Below are 24,327 nucleotides of genomic sequence, written 5' to 3'. Positions count from 1 at the left end.
CAGGTCTAGTCCTAAGGTGTCCACAGCTGCTTTGATCTTTAGAATGGGTGTCCTGTTGCTTCTGCAGCCACAGGCGGTTGTCTTCTTGTTGCATGTCCATGTAAGAGTGGGAATCTGTCCTCAGAAATCACTCTGCTTTGCCCTGGTCCCTCTGAGGGTGCATGCTCATGTGGCATCCTTGGGCCTTTGTTACAGTTGTCCCCAACCCTGGATGCTCCATTAGCTGTAATCGACTCCCAGATCACAGAGAAGTGTACAGTTCTACTGTATCAAGCCTCACCTCTTCCCTGTCTTCTTCCTTTACAAAGGGATAACTACGTCTCTGATGGTTGGATTTCCATCCTTGTCTTTGAATGTTTTTTACTATTTCACATGTCGTTTCCACAAAGTGTTTGGTGTTGAAGGGGGAAGGCTTTAGGGTGAACTCAAGCTGCCATGTTGACCTGGGAAAAGCCAAAGTGTTTCTATACTTTCTCTGGGTTGTGGTCTCTTGAGGTATGGTAGCATTGTCAAGCCATTTTCTATCTTCAGCACAGTCCTGGATTGGAACTGTTACTTAACTTCATGAGGATTCTTTAGGATAGCTTAGGCTATGTACAATGTTTTTGTCTCTTAAATGTTTGCCAAGACTAAAAAAGGAAAGCTGGGTATGGCAATCCATGGATGTAGTTGAAGCCACTTAGGAGTCTTTGGTCAGAGAATGACTTGGACTCATGGGGGTGGTTGGAGAGAGATAAAGGGAGACAGAGAGAGAGAGACACAGAGAGAGAGAGACAGACAGACAGACACAGACACAGAGAGACAGAGAGTGACAGAGAGAGACAGAGTCATAGACACAGAAAGAGGTATTTCATCATAACTGTTTTGCTTTCTCAATAGTGTTTTGCAATACTTTAGCAAACTAAAGCTAGAACTTTATTCAGGAGACCTGAGTTGAACCAAATTTAGTCTACTGATCTAAGGCCCAGAGTGTATTGGGGAGCCAGACAATATTTTCTCTGTATTCACAGGGTCTCTAATGAACAAACCTCCCCAACCCTGGCATGAAACATGTTAACAGGCATAGTCTTAGAAGTGTGTCTCTCTATGCTGTGCTATAACAGAGACTCTGTGGATGGAGGAATCCGGCAGCAAGTCTCAGGCTCCTATGGTCCCTATGAAGCCTCTAAAACAGGAAAGCTACAGAGCAGGCAGCACTCATCAGATCTTGGGCACATTTGAGGCAAAATCCTGAACCTCAGGTTACACTCTGGGACATGAGGCAGGATCGTGGTTACAGGACTCAGGAGGTCCCTCATTCACTCACTGTGAGCCCTACATTTTTCTGGAGACAGAGACATATTTAACTGCAAGGGCAATCATTTATTGAACAGAAAAAGGAAGAAATTCATGGAGAATTGTCATGGACCCAGCAAAGAGAAATGTAAAGAAAGTCTTTGGTTCTTGATGAGTTGTCCTAGGTAACTAGGGAAGATGCTGGAGAGACCGGGATTGCACTTTTCTGTGAGACAGGATGGAAAGATCACAGAACTTGTTGCAGCATGCTTTTGGACAGGAAGGAATGATGCTGTAATCCTGGTGAGAAGTCTCCACTCAACACTGAGTAAGCTAGGAAGAAAGAATACAGAAACTCATTAAGGACTTCTTGACTTCAGGATACTTAGACAGTCTATTATATAGAACAAAAGATGAAAAAATAGATATTCCCTTGCAATCTAACTGATATTATTTGTCACAAACAGGAGTGAAGACATAGAATAAATGTCTCTTTCCTAATGGGTGGAATATGAAAAACAAAGAAACAGAATAACTGAGGCTTGTTTGAGCATCGTTGGCGTACAAAGCTCTGAGAGATGTTCAGTAAATTGAGGAATAATGATCAAAGCCTTGGCTCCTTTTAAAGACTTTCACACATTATCTCAGTGAAGTCTTGAACTAAATGGGAAAGAGGGGCCAGAGGCTTCTGTTCTTCAGACTAGATGAGAGGTGGAGATCAGGCAGCTCCACTCCCGGGTATGAAGCCAAGTTTGCACAGAGTTGAAATGCATATGTTATTATCCAGAGTGGGATGGAGGGGGTGGGAGACCACAGACACTGAAGAGCAGTTATACTCGCATCCTGCTACTGTCTATTGTAAACTTTAATTCTTAATGACATTTAACACATGACTGGGCCAGTTTAACATAACCACACAGCATCTATGTAAAACTCACTTCCTTATTTTCTTGCCTAATGGCTTGGGTCACTTTACTTCAAAGCTAAAGTAGGACCAGATCAGAAATCCAGATAATTCAAAGCCAATTTTCAAGCTCTTCACAAAGATTCCTTATCAAATTATTTTTATTGAAATTTAAGGGCACAATACTAATCCTTTTGGAAGGGCCTCACCCATACCCCAACCCTCTGCTCTCAGTGGAGATTACCCACCTGGAGGCTCAGGCCTCTCCTCCATCTCGGGCCTGGAGACAGCGATCTGCAGGGTGAGAACAAGAAGATGTTCAGATACCAGGTCCAGTTGATTTCCCCAAGAAAAATGATACGCCTCTCCAGCTTTCACCACAGGGCTGGTAGCCAAGCCCTCAGGTTTGTTTCTTCTCTGATATAATATCAGGATGAGAAGAAGAAGAGAGTCCTGACTTACTGGTGTTGGTGAGGTCAATGATATTTTCCCTAGCAATTCCATGCTTCTCGCATAGATCTGCAAACTCTTCCTTGATGTCTGAACTCAGATCTGGTTCTCGGCCTGTGAAAATATCAACAGTGAGTGTGGCAGCTGTATCATATGTATTGACCACAGATCTGAGTGAGGGGACAGGGGCTCCTCTCTAAGGATGAAAAAATGGTTGGCAACGTGATTGACAGGCACAGGTATGATCTATCCTGAATTTGGCATCCATAGAATATCCTTCTGGCACAGTGAGAGATTTCAGAGTGCTTCCATCAACTATGCTCAAGGGATGATGAGGGTGAGCATCCGTCTTCAGGAGGGGAGAAAGAGGCAGGATTGAGCTGGGAAGACCATATTAAAGGTATAGAGTTTCCTTCTCTTTTTCTCCCATGCCAAGATCAGTGTCTGTGAAAGTACTTTACCAAAAAGATGCATCTTCTGGAAGGTTTCCCCATCTTTGAAATTATTGACATGAAACATAATATAATTATCATAGACTGTGGGAAGTATAATAAACGTATTGTATCCATCATCTGTGGAGGAAAGGGAACACAGCTCAGAAATTATTTATTTATTTATTTTTATTTAATTATTATTTACATTTCAGATGCCATCTCCTTTTCCCATTTCCCTTACCTAGAAAACCCCTATCCCATGCCCCCTTTTCCTTTTTGCTTTTATAAAATTTTTTTAAATGTTAAAAAAGTCTTTTAAAGTCTTTATAAGTTTGGTAATGCTCGATCAGAAGTGTAACCCAATACCCATCGTAGATATATGAACTGTCTTTGACTGGTGGAGACCTGTGAACATCTGCCTCCATGCCCCCTCTCTCTCTTTTTCTCTCTCATCACCTAGCTTATTCTCTCCATCTTCTCCTCTCCTCATTCCATCTCTTCCCCTCAGTACTCCTTCCCCCTTAGCTCTTCCTACAAATCACCCTTCCTGTTAAAATAAAACTTTTTTCTCAAAATACAATTAGAGCATACTTATTCCTAATTGTACCAGTGAGGTGCAAGATAGTCCTAATACCCAGTTCATCATTTTATTGACTAACCAGAACCTCTGTTATCTCTCCTAATTAAAACACTTAGTTTTGAACCTGGCTTTTTTCTTGGCTTTAGAATGAATGGCAGCTGAAATCCATCCACTCAGATCTTTTCTCTCAAAGTAAATAGCCAGGATTGGCTATGAGACTATAGGTCTTCAACCCCGTCAGAAATCCAGAATGACTGAGTTAACTGAAATTATGGGAAGCACTAAACATAGCTTCTAAGACTTAGCCAATTTATAGAGACCGCTGAACACCTGGAAAGCCCCTAAACTACCGAACGTTGGAGCATCAAATCTTCAGCCTTCTGGCCCAGAATCATCTGACAGACCTTAGTGATGCAGAATTATTAAGGGCTGATTACTCTGTCTAGGCAGATATAATTAGTCGACTATTCTGCATGTGTGTCCTTTTCTGGACAGTAATTTGTCTGTAGATGGAAAGAGGCAATTCTTGCCTAGTGGCTGTCACCACACAACTGGAGTATCTCCAAGGAGGCTCAATTTCTTCTTAGAATCCATGACAGGAAGCTGTCAGGAGCAGACAGGTCTCTAATCAAAATGAACATTAATATATATTTGTAACGTCAATTCTATGGATTTCTGACGTTTTGAAAACCAACTATCCACGTAAGGTAACCTGGACTGTTGTCTGTTAACTCCTCTCAGCTATTTCTAAATAAAATATGGAAAACACCTTAACATTAAACTGAAAACCATGAATATGCTATAATCCCTTAACTCATAGGCTAACCATCCCAAATCAGTTAAAAAAGTTAAAGAAGGACTGGGTCTAAGCCTTGTATTCCTAAATGTGTTATACAGGCACAATGCCCATGAGAGTATCAATATTTGTCTCACGTTTATATCAATAAGAAGCTCGTACCAATGAAAACTATAACTTTGAAATCAAAGTAAATTTTGTACCATTTAAGAAATTATAGCTTCATCTTGATATTAATTATACAGATTTCTACCAATAGGTTATGGCTATGCAATAAGTCCTAGCTAGTCCTCCCTGTTCCACCAAAATCACTACTTTTCCCTAGAAAGACAGACCAATATTAACCACCTTACTCCCCAAGCTCAGGGAATAGGGGCGCTGACTCTTCTTTAACTTCTTAAATCTGATTATGGGTGTTGAGATATTAGAAGAGGGGTGTGGGGGAGGATAAATTGATAAGCCTCTGATGCTGTGGCTTCACTGCATCCAGATGGAATTCCAGGACATCAGAGGTTTGGGCAGGTCTGCTCAGTATGCTTGATGAGTAGATACACCAAGGCACACAGCTCAGAACTTTGTTGGTCCTCAGGAAATAATAAAAACCCCTTACCTGTTCTACCCCAAACATTAAAACATTTAAATACATATCCTGGAAGAGATGCGGTGTCTGATGCTTTTTGTCTGTAGTTTTCTGGACTTCAGGCAGTAATTTCTAAGAAAAGGGACCCAGAGGATGGCCACTAGCAAACAGTTAGCCACAGCAGCATCACTCTCACCCTCTCTGAGGCTTACCTAACTTCCTCGGCAGCTTCAAGCAACACATCTTTTGTAAGCTCGCTGTGTCAAATATCTGCTGATACATCCTGAGCAATGTGCACCGGTGCTAGCCACCAGGCAGAATCAGACAGACTCCGTCTCCCAGTACCTATCCTGCTTGCCTGACACGGGGTGCTAGCTATTAGATGGCCCCCATTTGACTAGTAGGTACAAGTTTCTGAGTTCAATCCCCAGCAAAACACACACACATGTATGCATGCACAATAAAGGTATTAAGGTTTACTAAACTTCTTGTGGATAGATATATGGACTTTTTATATACTTACAGTTGGCATAATATTCACCAACCCTCTCTGTTGGGTAAGCAACCACAGTTGCTTTGGTGCACTCTCCATTTACACTGTAAAACAGAGTAAGTTGGTGCTTAAGGGAGTTTGATCTGGCTGGCTTCTTCACCTTCTACTCTAGATGCATCTCCAGTTTCTGATTCCACTTGACTTGTGAATATTTTTGTAAAATTAGCAAAGGGCCTTTATTTATGCTATTTCATTCATATCTGATGCTTTAGTAATCACGAATTTGCGTATTGTTATTTTTTTAAAACGCAATCCACAATCACTTCACATCCCTATTACAACTGCAACTCCTTCCAGGTTTCACCAGTGCTGTCCTTCAGTCACTGATGTCAGGTATCAACCAGATGTCCACCATCTGCCTCAAAGTAGCACTTTGCTAATGTTGCCAGACGTGGCTCCCAGACCCACAGAGGAGAATTATTATTATCGCCTTTACTACAGGAAAATGCAGGTAGAACAGGTGGATTTCTCTGGCTAACAACTAGTAAGAAAAATTTCACTCATGATCACATAATCTTAACTTGTGATAGACTGTCTCATTAATGTGATTTCAGAAGTGTCTCTGACCTTTACTTATCGAACCCCTAGAGAATTAATTCCTGTCACCAACTTTTGTCTCTGACTTTTGAAAAAAAAAAAAAAACCCTGGTTATGAGATCTTGGTTCACTGTCACATGGAATGTTCTAGTTTTGGATACAGACTCAATATGCGTGTACACATGTACATGATGTGAGAGGCATCTCTCCCCACAACCCATGTGTAGGTGTAGGCATGAGATCATACTAGGCTTTTATTTCCTCTTTCTCAGCTAAGAACACCTTACTTACATGCTATGGAATTCAAAGGCTAAGGAATTCTCCAAGACACGGATGTTCTCCAGAAAAACCCTCATGCTGCCATGCTCTTCTATCTTGTCTCTTCTGTCAGAGGCCACGACAATAGAATACCAATTCCCATTAATCTGTAATCCATAAGCAAATGGTTAAGGGAGAAGGGGCAGGGATACCACATGGACATGTTTCTACTGGAACTCCAGCCTAGGGGCCAGAGCCTGAGCATACACAGGGGTAGATCTCACACCAGTTGTCACAGTACTTAACACACTGTCCCTGCCTCTCAGTGAGAACAGAGGTCCCCGGACATTGTTAGATCTGAGTAGCATACAACTGGTCTTACTACAAGGTCTGAAGCCATTCATTTGTCTAATAGATTGGGACACTATACCCATCCCCTCAAAGGACCCACTTGGCTTCAAGAGTTCCCCAAAGCACTCTGAGTCAGAAGTTAGTATTCGCTGAGCCTACCTTTTCTACATTAAAGTTTTGTCTCATGGAACTAGCTTCTTCTGCATGGTCACGGACTAGGGTCAGTCCCAAACACAGCAGCAGCAGCGGCAGCTTCATTTTGGTAGGGAGTGGAATTGTCTCTCTGTCAGGTCTTTCCAGTGACGATGCCTACACTCCACTCCCCAGGTCCTTTGCTTGTTCTTATATTCTTTCTGGGTTCACTGTTGTTGTTGTTTTTTTTTTTTTTTCTTCCCATGTGGGTCTCCTCTACATGGCTTTGTGAAATGTTTTCTCATTTATTGATGTGAGGCCAAGGATTGTTCCTGCCCTTTCCAACTTGGCGATCTCCTCTCCTATGGATTGGTTTAGTAGATTTACATTTCGCAAAAACATATTCCCAAGTGGATGTTCTAGAACCAGTTGTATCTTTGGATCTGGCTTGGAAGCAGAAGGCCAGTTATAGAGGGGGTTGGGACTGACTTGGAAGGTCAAGCGTGTAGAAAATCTTTGCTTTAAAACTTGAGTGGAGTGTGGAAAAAGCTGAATTTCTCGATTTTTGGATAATAAACATTGAGCTTTAGCTGTGGCTGGAGGAACAGTGCCAGGCTCTCTGGGTTAGCCTGATCCATCCTGTTCTCTCTTCAATGAGTGGCTAGCCAAGAATTGTCCATTATTCTTTCAAGCAAAACCAGGTCCATCAAAAACTTTTGGAAGCCCTGTAAAATGGTTTTGAAATGGTAATTTTTTGTGAACAGTAGTTAGTACTGTAGAGGGATTCTGCCCAGGGACAGTTTCAGCTAAATTCCATCTTGGTAGAACAACATCAAAGGGACAAACTCTTCTAAGTCAGGAACAGAGATTAGGAGTCTTACTCCATCACTGGGTTCATGGAGAAAATAACCTGAGAGCCCCCTGGTTTGATATTTACTCTCAAGGTTTATTTGACATTGATCTGACTTTCATCTACTTGGGCTAAGGTGGTTTGAGCTGCTTAAAGGGAACAGTATCAAGACTACCTAAAAACAAACAAGCAAACTGTACCTCAAATCATATCATTCAATGCCCACTTCCTTCAAGGTTCACTCATGGCTGGCTCTGCCTTGACAGCTTTGTTCCCTGCAGGGAAGGGAATGTGAAACAAGCAGCCACAGTGCACAGTGTTAGAGGTAATGTGGAAAAGCAGATCAGTGTGCCTTTCTCACAGAGAGAGTTTAGACTTCGTGGGTCACAATGCAAAACAAGGGTATGTATAGACCATCTAAATAAATACCTGGAATCTCCCAGGACTGCCATTGGCACAAGAACACAGCAGTCAGTTCATGGGCCTATTAAGGACTCCTCTGGGTGCATTGGATTCACTGTATGATAAAGTCAGCAATAAGAATCTGTGAACAAAGACAAGTGATGCAGGAAAACTAGACTCCTGCTTCACCTGACACAGAAAGCTGGAGTCCAGCTGGACAGAAGACTTTGCTTTGGTTTGGATGATGTCTCTCAAAAGCTGATGTGCTCAAGACTTTGTCCCTGTGGTGGCACTATGAGGTCTGTATGGTTCCTTAGGAGACATAGGGTCATGGTGAGGGAGAGGTGCCAATGAAGGGCATTGTGGACCCTTGGCATCTTCCTGATCTCTCATAAGGTGGATGTCTCTCTCTGCTGTGTGCTCCCACTGGGATGGGCTGGCCTTGTGTAGGCTAGATCGGCCTTGACCTCACAGAGATCCACCTGCCTTTGCCCCCTGAGTGCTAGCATTAAAGGCAAGTGTCACCACAATCTTGTTTTTTCATATGTTAATTATCTCAGACATTTTTTTTACATGAGGCTAGTTAGTAAACATTTGATGTGTTTGATAAAACTATGATGTTGATAAGAGAAAACACAGAGCACTTATGTACAAGAAACAAAGTAAAACCTTCCACAACAAAAACTTAAAAGCTGGAAACAAATTCTGGCTCCCAAACTGGTGGATCTGGTTGTATCAGATGCAGTCAGTGTCACTGATGGATGCTCTGGGTAAGGATAACAGTGACTGAGGAAGACAGAATGTCCACCATATGTGAAGTCAACTGACTGTACTATTCTAAGAATGCCAGTACACCTGCCCACAAGATAAATGAAATTTTCATAAGAAAACATGCAAGAGGCTGGGCATGGTGGCACACCATTTAATTCCTGAACTAAGGAGGCAGAGGCAAGAAGATCTTTTGTGAGTTCACGGCCAGCCTGGTCTATAGAGCAAGTTCCAAGCCAGCCAGGGCTACACAGAGAGAGCCTGTCAAACAATCTACAAAACAATTTACTAAAGATGAAATGTCACAGTAGAGGAATGAACTCTAAGTTTACTGGTATCCAGGAAAATACTAATCACACCTGTATCAAGACTCCAATCTAGACTAGCAAAAGTTGAAGGAGGTTCTACCCAGCTTGGAAGAGGTGTGATAATACAAGAACACTCAAAGTATCAAAGGATACTTTGATGGACACATGAAAAGGGCAGAGTTTCTGGAGGAAATTTACTTTGACAAATTGTATTTGCTCATGTTACATGGTGGAGACTTTCCATTTGGTAACAACCAAAGGCATTCTGAAGATTCTCAAGGGGTACTGCAAATTTCATTCTGTGCAGCTTCGGGGACTGGCAAGGGGCTGGAGGGCACAGGGCATCTGGTTGATGTTCAGGTAAAAATCCTGGGCAGTGTCTAGAAACCTTGCATTTATGTATTGTTTCTTTTCTATTGATCTCTACTTTCTTCTTCCTTTCCTCTCTACTCTGGTTCTTTCCCTCCTCCCAGTCTCTTTTATTTTTGAGAGGGAGAAGATGGTCTCTCTAGCCATCCTCACTGAGACTACGACTCATAGTTCAGGTTGTCTCAGACTCATGATGTATTCCAGATTGGCCTCAAACTTTTGATCCTCAGTTTCCCAAATTCTGGGATTATAGCCATGCAGCACCATGGATGGATTTTTTGTTTGTTTATTTGCTTGTTTGTTTGTTTGTTTGTTTTTCAAGACAGGAGGGTTTCTCTGTGTAGTCCTGGCTGTCCTGGAACTCACTCTGTAGACCATGCTGGCCTGAACTCAGAAATCCTCCTGTCTCTCCCTCCCAAGTGCTGGGATTAAAGGCATGCACCACCATTGCCCAGCAATGGATGGAATTTTTATTTTTATTTTTATTTTTGAAGTTATCTCCCTTGTCGGCTTGTTTGTTAGATGTCTTTATTTTGCCAATGGAATGGTTACTCTATGGTTTGAATACATTCATAACTTTCTGTCATTTGTCTTTAAGGGATGCTCAGAAGGAGAACTTTACACAGTGTTTCCAATCTTTATTCTTCTCCTTCTTCCTCTTTTTATCACATTTCCTCTACATATTAAAACAGCATGATATGTCATTGTTGTGTGTTTTGAACAGCCAATCGCCCTTTAAGAATATAGGTAAAAAAATAAAAAGTCAGACACACCTGTGGCAACTGCAGCTCTGTTGCTTTGTCCAGATTCCTGTTTCTGTCTGACAAGGTTTTCCCTCTGCCTGGTGGGGCTCCTTGTGAGTCCTGGCTGGCACATGGTAATTTTCATAGAGAAGTTGGTCACTATTTTAATGCCTTGATGCTAACAAAAGCATCACTTCATACTGCTTTGGTTTCCTCTCTTTGGAAATCATATTTTCCTGTTTCTCTGTGGGCAGGTAAGTTTTTAAAGTTAAATGTCAAACACTTACCAGTGTTGGGTCATTTACATATCTATCAGTGTTTTCCTTTTTTTATTTTTAATTGGATATTTTATTTACATTTCAGATGCCATCCCCTTTCCCCATTGCCCCTCCCTAGAAAACTCCTATCCTATGCCCATCCTATGCCCCCTTCTCCTTTTTGCTTTTATACAATTTTTTTTTAATGTTAGCCAAAGGCTTTATAAGTTTGGTAATGCTCAATACCAATCAGAAGCGTAACCTAATACCCAACTTAGATATATCAACTATCTTTGACTGGGGGAGACATGTGAACATCTGCCTCCATGTCTGTCCCCCCTCTCTCTTTCTCTCTCATCACCTAGCTCCTCCTCTCCTCCTCTACTTACTCCTCCCACATTAGCACCTCCTACATATCACCCTTACTGTTAAAATAAAAGTTTTCTCTCAAAATACAGTTAGAGCATAACTATACCAATTTATGTCAGTAAGGTGTGAGATAGACCTACTATCCAGTCCATCATTTTGTTGACTAAGCAGAACCTCTGTCATCTCTCCTAACTAAAACACTTAGTTCTGAACCTGGCTTTTTTTTTCTTGGCTTTAGAATGAATGTCAGCTGAAAACCATCCTCTCAAATCTTTTCTCTGAAAGTAAACAGCAAGGATTGGCTATGAGACTGTAAGTTTTCATCCCCGTCAGAAATCCAGAATGACTGAGTTAACTGAAATTATGGGAAGCACAAAGCATAGCTTCTAAAACTTAGCCAATTTATAGAGACCTCTGAACACCTGGACACTCCAAATACTACAAAATATTGGAGCATCTGATCTTCAGCCTTCTGGCCCAGGATCATCTGACAGACCTAGTGATGCAGAATTATTAAGGGCTGATTACTCTGTCTTGGCAGATATAATCAGTCGACTATTCTGCAGGTGTGTCCTTTTCTGGATAGTAATTTGTCTGTAGATGGAAAGAGGCAATTCTTGCCTAGCGGCTGTCTCACCACAACTGGAGTAACTCCAAAGATGCTCAATTTCTTCTTAGAATCCAAGACAGGAAGCTGTCAGGAGCAGATAGGTCTCTAATCAAAATGAACATTAAAACAGAAATGTTTGTAATGTCAATTCTGTGGATTTCTGATGTTTTGACAACCAACTAGGCATGTAAGGAAATCTGGACTGTTGTCTGTTAACTCCTCTCAGCTATTTCTGAATAAAATATAGAAAACATCTTAACAATAAACTCCAAGCCATAAATTTGCTATAGGCCCTTAACTCACAGGCTAACCATCTCAAATAAGGTAAAAAAAAAAAAAAGTTAAAGAAGGACTGGGTCTAAGCCTTGTATTCCTAAATGTGTTATACAGGCACAATGCCTATGATAGTAACAATATTCATCTCACTTTTATATTAAAAAAAAAGCTCATACTAATGAAAACCTTAAATTTGAAATCAAACTAAATTTGTACCATTTAAGAAATTATAACTTCATCTTAATAACAATTATACAGATTTCTACCAATAGGTTATGGCTATGCAATAAATCCTAGCCAATCCTCCCTGATCCACCCAAACCACTACTTTTCCCTAGAAAGACAGCACAATATTAACCACCTCAGTCCCCAAGCCCAGGGAATAGTGGCGCCGACCCTTCATTAACTTCTTCAAGCTGATTATGGGTGTTGAGATATTAGAAGACAGGTTGGGGGAAGAGTAAATGAATAAGCCTCTGACACTGTGTCTTCACTGCATCCAGCTGGAATTCCAGGACATCAGAGGTTCGAGCAGGTCTGCTCAGCTTGCTTGATGAGTAGATACACCAAGGCTATGTATTCTGCAATATACAATTCTCAAAACAAATTTTAGTATCAAGATAATTGTTTGATTGAATTCTGGAATCTAGTCTTCTGGCAGCCTGCCTCTGTCATGTCTAATTTATATAGTTCTAGGAGTTTCTATGAGGGTGTGCTCCCACCATCCTCCCATTTCTGCCTTCCTGCTCTCAAATTCCCTAACACTAGGGAATCCACATTTTCAGGCACCAAGGCCCTCCACTTCCACTTATGCCTAACCCCTTACCCCATCCCCTGTCCTCCAATTACTATGAGGGTGTGCTCCCACCATCCTCCCATTTCTGCCTCCCTGCTTTTGAAATTCCCCAACACTAGGGAATCCAAACTTTCAGGTACCAAGGCTGTCCACTTCCACTGATGACTGGCAAGGCCACCCTCAACTACCTATACAGGTGGGGCCATGAGTCCCTCCCTTTGTGTTCTCAGGCTGGAGATTTTAGAATGGCTACTCCAGCTTGTTTCTTAGGATCATTTGCTTGAAAAATTGTTTTCCAGCCTTTTACTCTAAGGTAAAGTGTGTCTTTGCACTGAGGTGGGTTTCATGTATGCAGCAAAATGCTGGGTCCTATTTACATATCCAGTTAATTAGCCTACGTCTTTTAATTTGGGAATTGAGTCCATTGATGTTAAGAGATATTAAGGAACAGTGATTGTTGCTTCCTGTTATTTTGTTGTTGTTGTTGTTAGAGGTGAAATTATCGTTGTGTGGCTATCTTCTTTTGGATTTGTTGGAAGGGGGTTACTTTCTTGCTCTTTCTAGGGTATAATTTCCCTCCTTGTATTGGAGCTTTCCTGCTATTATTCTTTGTAGTGCTGGGTTTGTCGAAAGATATTGTGTAAATTTGGTTTTGTCATGGAATATCTTGGTTTCTCCATCTATGGCAATTCAGAGTTTTGCTGGGTATAGCAACCTGGGCTGTCATTTGTGTTCTCTTAGAGTCTGTATGACATCTGTCCAGCATTTTCTAGCTTTTATAGTATCTGGTGAGAAGCCTGGTGTAATTCTGATAGGTCTGCCTTTATATATTACTTGGCCTTTTTCCCTTACTGCATTTAATATTCTTTCTTTGTTTTGTGCACTTAGTGTTTTGATTATTATGTGACAGGAGGTATTTCTTTTCTGGTCTAGTCTATTTGGCATTCTATAGGCTTCTTGTATGTTTATGGGCATCTCATTCTTTAGATTAGGGAAGTTTTCTTCTATATTTTGTTGAAGATATTCATTGGCCCTTTAATTTGGGAATCTTCACTCTCATCTATACCTATTATCCTTAGATTTGGTCTTCTCATTGTGTCCTGTATTTCCTAGATATTTTGTGTTAATAACTTTTTGCATTTTGTGTTTTCTTTGACAGTAGTGTCAATATTTTCTATGGTATCTTTTGCACCTGAGATTCTCTCTTCTATTTCTTGTATTCTGTTGGTGGTGCTTGGGTCTGTGACTTCTGATTTCTTTCATGGGTTTTCTATCTCCAGGGTAGTCTCCCTTTGTGATTTCTTGATTGTTTCTACTTTCATTTTTATGTCCTGGATGGTTTTGTTCAATGCCTTCACTTGTTTGGTTGTGTTCTCTTGTAATTCTTTAAGGGATTTTTGTGTTTCTTCTTTAAGGGCTTCTACCTGTTTACCTGTGTTCTCAAATTCTTTGAAAGTGTTATTTATGTCCTTCTTAAAGTCCTCTATCATCATCATTACAAGGGATTTTAAACCTGAATCTTGCTTTCCTAGTGATATGGGGAATTCAGGACTTTCTTGTGCGGGAGAACTAGGTTCTAATTATGCCAAGTACCCTGGGTTACTGATGCCTATGTTCTTGTGCTTGTCTTTTGCCATCTGTATCTCTTTAGTGCTACCTGCCCTGTCTCTGACTGGAGCCTATCTTTCCTATTATCTTGTTGTATCAGAACTGTGTGGGGTGGGTGTTACTACTGGGGTTAGACCTGGGGCCCAAAATCTGCTCAGTTCTCAGGTGTAGACAGGACACTGCCCAGGACAGAGCTCTGGGAGGCCCCCTTCCTCTGGGTTCTTAGAGATTGGGGGCACAGCTGCTATCCAGTATCAGCTCAATTCCTGGGCCCAGACAGGAAGAAACCAGTGCTCCAGGCTGGGAGTGACTTACTGGGTCATTGTGGAATCCAGTTATTCTCTGTTTGGGGTGGATGTTGCTGTCTTCTTACGTACGATACTGCCTGGGTTAGAGTTCCTGGGAGCCCAGCTTCCTCTGGCTTCTTAGAGATTGTGGGCAGAGTTGCTTCCCAAGATCTGCTCAGTTCCTGGGCCCTCAGTGTTTTCATTACTGAGAATCCCACAGCATTTAATTTGCTTTCATCAATATATATTAAATGTTTGGTCATTATCTAGACTTGAGCAGGTCTGCAATGTTACCAGTGTGGTTTAATTGTTCCTCTTCATTATAAGAAGGAAATAAAAGAAGATTACTCTCTAGAAAATAGTGGGGAGATGACTTAAAGATTGACAAGGAACTGGAGAGATGACTCTGTGGTTAAGAGCACTTAATACTCTTCCAGAAGACCCAGGTTTGCTTCTCAGCACCCACAGAGTAGGTCACAATCATTTATAACCTTAGTTCCAGGCAATCTAGTTCCCTCTTCTGGCCTCTGCAGGCAACATGACAGACATGGTATGTACACACACACACACACACACACACACACACACACTCTCTCAGTCAACCAGTCATAAATATAAAGTAAAAATAATCAAATATCTTTCTTTCCTTCTTCTTTACTTCCTTCCTACCTTCCTTTCTTTCTTTTATTCATTTATTCTTTTTTATTCTTTCATTTTGTTCTTTCTTCATCTCTCTCCTTCTGTTTCTTATTTCTTTCCTTCCCTCCTCATCCTCCTTTTCCTCCTTTTCCTCTTTCTCCTATACCTCCTCCTCCTCCTCAGACATCATCAACAACAATGCATCCTGTCAGACTACAGAGTCTGCATGGAAGCTGGAAAAGTCTCAATGGGGAAATATTTAAAAGGCTCCTGAGGGACCTGGGGCAAACTCACCACTTCCTCCTGAGAAAGCACGCATACCTATTTCTAGAACCAGGGAGTACTTTCAGTGTCAGAAAAGGTTCGTTGAGGTTGTTGCTCAGCTGACCCTGAGGTAGTGGTTGAGAGACTGGCATTAGTGCCCTAGTTTCCTTGTAACTTCTGGGTGCTTCTGAGTAGAAGAGTGAACCTTATCGTTCTAGAAGGAGTTGGCCAGACTCCCCTAGCTCTGAGGATAGAGAAAGGGGCTGTGAGAGACACATGTTCCCAGTCTCAAGAAGTTCTGAAAAGGTACTCAGCTCAGAAGTCTCTGTGTTTCTAAAAACAAAATTCAAAAACTGTCTCCTCACCCCCCAAATCTACCTACCAAGCAGAAAATAAATTGCTGTTACAGTTTGGATCTGGACGGTTCCTTCAATGGCCTGTGAGTTAACAGCTCAGTACCTAGTCCTTAAGAGGTAGGGCTGAGTAGAGGTTGTCAAGGTACTGGGTTTCCACCTCTGAAGAGGACCTGGGGAATCTAGGTCTTTTCTATTCCTTTGCATGTTCTTGGTTATGAAGTGAGTGGTATTGTTCAGTTGCATGCTTCTACCCAATGGACACATCACATTACAGGTGCAACAGTGGTGCCAACTGAACTTGCCCTGAAACCTCCAAATGATGAGTTTTCTCTGGTGGGGTATGTGTGTGCCTGTGTACATGTGTGTTCAGAGGCCAGAGGTCAATGTTAGAGAACTGTTACTTGTGACACAGCGAGCTCCCGACCAGCGGGAAGAAAGACACGCACAACAGTTCCTTCCAACAGCAATTTACTCAGGCATTGAGAGAAATGGGTGAGCCCCGGGGCGATCTGATGGCTTCTCCTCTCCTGCCCTCCTAGGGTGAGCCTTATATCCCTGAAATGAAGTCCCAGCATGCCACATCACGCCACTGCAAGCCATAGGCTCGGGCCTAGCAACGTCAGGTCAGGCGATTGCTAAGTCCTCCCATCTCTCCGCCCAGCCAGGAGTTGTCTGGCGCATCCACCAGGCGCCATCTTTAGGGCGCGGTGTCGGTGTGGCTCTCCACAGTTACTGTCCACTTAGGTTTTAAAACAGGGTTTCTCACTGAGCCTGGGACTTACCTATTGAGGTTAAAATGACTGGCCAGTTAGTACCTGGGATCCACCTGTCCCTGTCCTCCATCACTGAGACCCACATGTTTCTGTTCCTGTCCTCTACCACTGGGATCCATCTGTCCCTGTCCTTCATCAATAAGGACCAACCCAATTTCTGACCTACTGAATCAGAGTCCCTGGGTAAGAAGATCACCTGTAGCCTTGCATCAGCCTGAACTATACATGTATAACAGTATAATGTTCACAAACAACACCCTACCTTCCCCTGCATGGTACATCAGTATTACAGGTGACATTCCTCTCCACACACTACTCAAGGAGTTGATGTTTTATAAAGATGATGCTAACAAAGCTCCAGAATAGTCCCTGTCAACTCCTCAAAGAAAACACACATTTTGTTGACTGATAACAAAGTCTGCCATTGAATCAATATGTTAGTTGTATTGTAATACAACTGGTGTATTGTTGTCATGTTCAAATAGTGTTTCCTTAACAAAAACAAGATGCAAGCGTTGGTTACCTTGAAGCCTCATGGTCAAAGAAAGAGTGTCATTCCCAATGAAAGAGATTACCATCTGAAGCTTTGAGAGGATTTAATATATACTGAGAAAACCAAGGCGTTTCCAAAATGCTGTCTCACAGCCACAGGCATGTTCAAAGCAAATCTATGTTGATTTTTTTTTTCTATTTGCAGATAACCTTTAATTATCAGGAAAAATGAGGGAATACAAAGGGGAGTTTACCCCAAGTTTAGTTGAGAGTTGAGTTCTTGGCATATTTAAGGAAACTAGCTAACATCACAAGGCTTTATGTTCATAAGACACAAACTATTGCATGCTTCAGAGGCCATATGATGACCTAGATCTTTGTGAGTTCAACAACTAGTTTGTTGTGAGCTTTGTTAGCCAAGGATAGCTTAGAGGGTGTGTGATAAGGTGGAGACATACTAGCTGAAGCTGCTGATAGACCTTAAGCTTGATGATCATTTGTCTAGAAGGTTGGTACTGGAATCAAGAATTCAGATACCAGAAAGCTGGTGCCTTTAATCACATGGTGGCAAATCATTTGTCAAATGGTTGTTGATTGTATCTTGGAAGGCAAACTAGGCCTGAGAAAGGCTGTGGAGCTGGAGGACTAAAGAGAAAACTCAACTGTTTTTCTGGCGATTGCTTGTTCTCAGCAGACCTACCAAAGCAGACATGGAGGAGGGATCCTGTGAAGTGGGAAGTGAACGCTGGTGCAAAAGCACAGCTCTCACTTCCAACCAAGTAAGAAAGGGTTGATTCCAAAGCTGGCCAAAGAGCCCAGCGGGAAACGGAGCTGACCACCAAGCTATGACCTGAGTTTAATCTCTAGAGCCCTCAGTGGAAGGAGAGAATGAACTGCAAAAGCTGCCTTCTGAGCTCCGCACACACCCTCCCCCAGGATTAAGTGAGAGAGAGAGAGAGAGAGAGAGAGAGAGAGAGAGAGAGAGAGAGACGGAGAGAAAGAGAGAGACTTCTAGAGCCAAATATGAGTGACCATGACCCAGGAACACACTTTTAGGCTACCCCAAATACAATATCCAACATGGAAACAGGCCTTGGAGTCTTCACAGTATCATAACAAAGGATAAGCCAAGGGACTTTACAAATGCATTGGTGGAAACATCAGGTACTTAAAAAACACATTGATGGGTCCAAGCAAATTGGGGGAACCTCTGCTACAATCCTCAAATATTGAAAATATTATTGGCCTAATTTACCCAAAAACCATACGGATCTTAGAGTCACACAAAGAGGAAGAAAGTGAAGGGTGTTGGGGGGGTTATTGATACCAAAGAGAGTTTAGCTCCAAACCTACAACACTCCACCTCTCTACAGCCATTGAAGTGTAACCAGATCATCAGCCTCAGGGACACAGTACTGCCTCTTTTCCTGGGAGTATGAGCTCACAGGAAGTGAGTGTCACTGAGTCAGGCTTCCCTTGCCTGCAGCCTCACTCCAGCTTGACTGAGTCCCTGCTTGAGCATCCTGGGCTGAAGAAGTTTAAATGCTGTCTGTGTAGTGAGGGTCTAGGGTTAAGAGCAGATAAGACAGCTGCTGAGGGCTTGGACAACTGCTGGGGAGGGTGTCACAGAACCTTCCACTCAGGTCTGTTGTTTTAGATGGCTCTGAAATGGTCTCCATCATAGTAAGGGACAAGGAGGAAGGCAGGCAGGTCACAGACACCAATCTAGAAAATTCCAGAGTTTCCAGGCTTAAATCCCTGTTTATCTATGTTATCTATACAAGGAGAGGCTGAGAAGTAAACACAAGCTTCCTATATGTTTTTGGAGAATTTATGTAGCCAAAAGAAATTTATGCCTGGCCTTTGACTAACCATTTGGTGCAAGCAGGAAGCACGAATAGACCATGGAAGTTAATGAATAAGGCAGAACCGGGATTCACAGCCAAGGGTGGAGTGAAAAGAAGATGGCATCACCCATTGTCCCCTCTCATCCTTTTCTGTGTGGACAAGGACAAGTCCCAGATCTCTGCAGAAAGAACCAGGGTTCTGAATGAGTACAGGGAAAGGGAAATTGATTTCATTCCCAGTGAGCCATATTTGATTATGATTGTGCTTTTGTATATATGTGTGTGTACATGTGTGTGTATATGTGAGTCTATGTGTACATCTGTGAGAGAGTTCAGATATGTGTGTGCACTGGTGCAGTTTTACATATGCACAGGGATGTGTGTGTGTGTGTGTGTGTGTGTGTGTGTGTAGGCCAGATATCAACCTTGAGTGTTGTTTGCCAGAGTCTGCCTACTGTATTTGGAAACCAGGTCTGTCTTTTGCCTGGAACCCGGTAGGATAAGCTAGAGGCTGGGTGGGCCAGCCAGCAAGCTAAGACCTGAGGATCTGCCTGACTCTCTCTGCTCAGTGCTGCTATCACAATCATGAGACACTATGTTCCACCATGCTTCACCAACCTTAACTCTTTCATGTGGATTCTGGGAATCAAGTTCAGGACCTCACACTTGCACACCAAGCTCTTGACCAGTTGAGTTGTTGTCCCCAAGCTCTTGACCAGTTGAGTTGTTGTCCCCAAGCCCTTGACCAGTTGAGTTGTTGTCCCAACCCTGGGCCCATTTTGATATAGCAGTCTAGATGAATACTGTAAGGTTTGAAACTGGGACCCTACTTCTGCTTGAATTCTATGCTCCCTAGAGACTTGGAGAAATGACAATCCTCTTATTCTCTCATAGCTCAGATTAATATTGAAACACTTTCTTGGATCTGTCCCCTACCAAATACACAACCCCAAACCAAGCATTCCATTTATGGTTTAGGTTGTTGCTTCCAAGTCATGGAGTAACCTCTGTTTTGTCTTCAAACTTTAGGATCACCCCATTAAAGGCTACTAGGTGCATATTTGTAAGTAAAATAAGGTTGGGGTTACTAGTACTACTGACAGGGGAAGAACCCTTTAAGAGCAGCCTGCAGCATCTCAGAAAGAACCTGTGCCACGGTGGCTGAGTTTCTAAGGTATATTCCTTGAAAGCCTGAGGACCTCTCTTTGGATCTCCAGCATCCAGGGAAGAAGCCTAGTGGCACAAAACCTGTCATCCCAGCACTGGGGAGTCAGAGGCAGGAAGATCCCGGGGTTTGCTTGTCAGTAGGACTTGCCACATTCATTAGCTCTTAGTTAAGTGAAAGACTCTGTCTCAGAAAACTAGGTGGAGAATGAGAGAGGAAGGCAGTTGAAACCAACATCTGGCTTCTCCATATATACATACACTTGTGCACAAGGACCTGCACAAATGTGCATGCGTACACACAAACAGAAGATAATCTACATAAAAGGAATGTAGCAAAGAACTTGCTGTAGGATTTAGGGATGTCTCAGGAAGACCTAGGTTGTATGCAATTGAGGAACTACCCTTCAGTGTTTTCATAGCCAAATACATCCCACTTATAATATGTGAATACAGAATCCGGTGCCACAGCGCTCCATACCCAAATACTGCCAGGAGAGAGCTGGTCTCTCAGGAGTGCTGGCACACTATTGAGCACAGGTAAGACCACGACTTCTGCTCAAATTCTTCACCTAAGAGGGTCCCTCCCAGAGCTATCAGGACCCAGAAATCAAGGAACAGCCAGGGACAGGATCCTTCTAATTTCTATTTGACTGCCCAGCTGACCCAGTGCCACAGCTCTCCATACTCAAATTCTTCCCAGAGAGAACTGGTCTCCCAGGAGTACTGACACACATGATTGCAGGAGGTTCAAACCACAGTCAGAGACAGCAAGACCAGCTAACACCAGCGATAACCAGACGGTAAGAGGCAAGGGCAAGCACAGAAGCAACAGAAACCAAGGCTACTTGGCATCATCACAACCCTGTTCTCCCACCACAGCAGGCCTGGATATCCCACCACACTAGAAAAGCAAGCGTCTGATTTAAAGTGACATCTTATCATGATAATACATGACTTTAAGAAGGACATAAATAACTCCATTAAGGAAATACAGGAGAACATAGGTAAACAGGTAGTAGCCTTTCAAGAGGAAACACAAAAATCGCTTAAAGAATTACAGAAAAACACAACCAAACAGATGAAGAAATTAAACAAAACCATCCAAGATGTAAAAATGGAAATAGAAATAATAAAGAAATCAGAAAGGAACACAACTGTGGAGATAGAAAACCTAGGAAAGAGATCAGGAGTCCTAGTGCAAGGATCACCAACAGAACAAGACACAGAAGAGAGAAGAATCTTAGGTGCAGAAGATACCATGGAAAATATTGACAAAACAGTGAAAGAAAATGCAAAAAAAAAAAAAAAAAAAAAAAAAAAAAAAAAAAAAAAAAAAAAAAAAAAAAAAAAAACCTCTTAACCCATGACATCCTGGAAATCCAGGACAAAATGAGAAGACCAAACCTAAGGGTAATACTTATAGAAGAGAATGAAGATTCCCAACTTAAAGGACCAGTAATTATCTTCAAAATAATATAGAAAAAACTTCCCTAATCTAAAGAAAGAGATGTCCATAAACATATAAGAAGCCTACATAACTCCTAATAGATATGACCAGAAAAAATTCCTCCTGTCACATAATAATCAAAAGACCAAATGCACAAAAAAAGAAAGAATATTAAAAGCAGTAAGGGAAAAAGGCCAAGTAACATATGAAGGCAGACCTATCAGGATTACACCAGACTTCTCACCAGATACTATAAAAGTTAGAAGATCCTGGTCAGATGTCATATAGACCCTAAGAGAACACAAATGACAACCCAGGCTACTATACCCAGCAAAACTCTCAATTACCATAGATGGAGAAACAAAGATGTTCCTTGGCAAAATTAAACTTACACAATATCATGACACAAATTCCAGCCCTACAAAGGATAATAGATGGAAAACAGCAACACAAGGAAGGAGGGAAAGTACACCCTAGAAAAAGCAAGTAGTAATCTTCTTTCAACAAACCCAAAAGAAGATATAGCCACACAAACATAAAAATAACATCACAAATAACAGGAAGCAACAATCGCTGTTCTTTACTATCTCTTAACATCAATGGACTCAATTCCCCAATAAAAAGACATAGACTAAGAGAGTGAATAAGTCTATGGCTGCAGGAAGAGGGCACGACAGTTAGCTGGTATACCAGGAAGGCTGCCCTAGGCAGAGAGCTTAACAAGGAAAAACTACCTGCTTCGTATAGGCAGATATTAGTGTAAGTTTTAATTAATTACCCTAAAGATGGTAGAAAGACATATTGCTCTAATAAATCTTACAGGATTCTCATATTCTTTCTAAGGTGGGGTAGACAGGAATTTTGGGTTAAACTCCCGGTGTGACAAGCTTCCCGCTTATAAGCTGGTATAGATCAAAGTGTGAGTCAATTGTTTTTAAGATGGTGTAATAAGGTCTGCAGGATAACTAACTCCTATACTTTGAACGTGGGCTCCACGGGAATTTTGTGTTGATTATCCTGACATGATAGATTAGGGAAAAGGCCTGAGAATAGGTTTTTCAATAAGCAAAGTTGTTTTTTTTTTTTTTTGTTTTTTTTTTTTTTTTTTTTTTTTTTTTTTTTTTTTTTTTTTTTTTGAGAGCAGGGAGATTGTATGAAAACAATTGTTTTAGGAAAGATTTGAAGTCCTGCAGGATAACTCATTTTCTTTGAACATGGACTCCACAGGAATTTTGGGTTAATTCCCTGGCATGAAAAAAATAGAAAAAGCCCAAGAATAGGCATCTATAGTGTTTTAAGCTGACTTCATTTGTTTTAGATTGTTTTAATTTTCAAAATGGGTGTGATTTTGAGTTTTGTGGCTATATTATTCCTCTGGGAGAGAGGTCAAAACCAAGGTGTTTCTGCTTACTGGCCCAAGGACCTCCTGGTTTGGGAGAAAGGTTTTGTCTCTCTGTTTTTAGATATGGTGATTAGTGTCTATACAACTTCCAGAGTTATATGATAAAGGGAGACCCCAGAGGACTAGATTCCAGAGAATCAAATGTGAGAGATATCTTGATGATACTAAAACGTTGTTTTGAGATTTGTATATTACAGAATACAAAGCCTTGGTGAGTGTCACGTCAGACATGCTAAACTGACCTGCTTTGAACTCCTGATCTCTTGGACTTTCAGCCAGATTCGGTCAGGACACAGACATCAGAGACCAAAACAATCATTGGTGTGGCCTTCTCAAGGCCAAGAAACTCCCCCATTTTTCCTACCCTTTCTCTGTTCAAAGATATCTCAATGCCCATATTCAGCGTGAAGAAATTAAAAGAGTCGTCAGCCCAGTTCTCTGGACTTGAGGGTCTAGAGGTGGTTATTCTAGTTGTCTTTCTGGGGAATGTTGAAATGGTCATAATTGAAACAGGGAGGAAAGAGCTTGAATTGATTGTGTAACGGTAATCACATTTGGTAGAAATCATTACAACCATTACAAAGTTGAAGTCATAATTTCTTATTTTGGGACAGAATTTATTTTGATAGACAATCAACATTATCATTAGTATAAATTTCTTTTATTGATACAAAAAATTAAAAGTACAAGGCTTGGACCCAGTCTTTCTATAGTGTCATTATCAACTGATCTGAGATGTTTAAGCTGTGAGTTAAGGACCAAATAGCAAATTCATGGTTCTGAGATTATTGTTAGGGTGTTTTCAGATGATTTAATTAGAAATAGCTGAGAATAGTTAATGGACAACAGTTGAGATTACTTTATATACATAGTTGGTTTTCAAAAAACGTCAGAAATCCTTAAAATGTGACATTTAATGTTACTTATTGTTTTGTTGTTGAGACATATCTGCTCCTAGCAGTTCCCCTTCTGTGGATTCAAGAAAAAATTAAGAGTCTTTACCTCCAGGTGAGGTAGTACTTTGTGGGTAGGGTGACCAGTGGGTAGAAATTGTCTCTCTCTCCTGCAGACCTGTACCTTTCTTGAGAGGACAAATGTTACAGGTTAAGACAGCTTAGTTCTGCTGAGACAGAATAAGCTAATCCTTAATAATTCCTGCTTTTCAGAGATCTGTCAGATGATCTTGGGCCAGAAGGCTGAAGACTGATGCTCTAACTTCCTGACTCACTGGAGCAGTATGGGTAGGCAGTTGTCTCTATCACTTGTCTCAGTTCTGGAAGCTGAGTTAGGCTTCCTATATTTTCAAATAATGCTGCTCTTTCTCAGATTTTGATAGATTGAAAGACGACTTTTAGTTTCATAGAAAAAAAAGGCCATTTAGCACCAAGAGAATATATTTGAGAAGATAGTTCTCAGGTAGTGTACAAGCTAAACCAGGACATAACAT

General features: G+C 41.5%; 1 protein-coding gene across 1 annotated transcript; it reads right to left on the bottom strand.

The window, feature by feature from the left end:
* Positions 1-1,341: 1,341 nt before the first annotated feature.
* On the bottom strand, positions 1,342-7,041 carry LOC117708760 (major urinary protein 20-like). The gene is made up of 7 exons (XM_034502606.2): positions 6,878-7,041; positions 6,401-6,534; positions 5,543-5,616; positions 3,091-3,201; positions 2,642-2,743; positions 2,428-2,473; positions 1,342-1,608 (listed from the first exon to the last, which is right to left on the bottom strand). Exons 1-6 carry the CDS (start codon positions 6,974-6,976, stop codon positions 2,436-2,438), a joined length of 558 nt encoding a protein of 185 aa, XP_034358497.1. The 5' UTR covers positions 6,977-7,041; the 3' UTR covers positions 1,342-1,608; positions 2,428-2,435.
* Between the last annotated feature and the right edge of the window lie 17,286 nt (positions 7,042-24,327).

Source organism: Arvicanthis niloticus, chromosome 5, assembly GCF_011762505.2.
Source record: "Arvicanthis niloticus isolate mArvNil1 chromosome 5, mArvNil1.pat.X, whole genome shotgun sequence".
NCBI lineage: Eukaryota > Metazoa > Chordata > Mammalia > Rodentia > Muridae > Arvicanthis > Arvicanthis niloticus.
The sequence above is the reverse complement of the archived record's forward strand: the minus strand, read 5'-3'. Positions and strand labels throughout refer to the sequence as shown.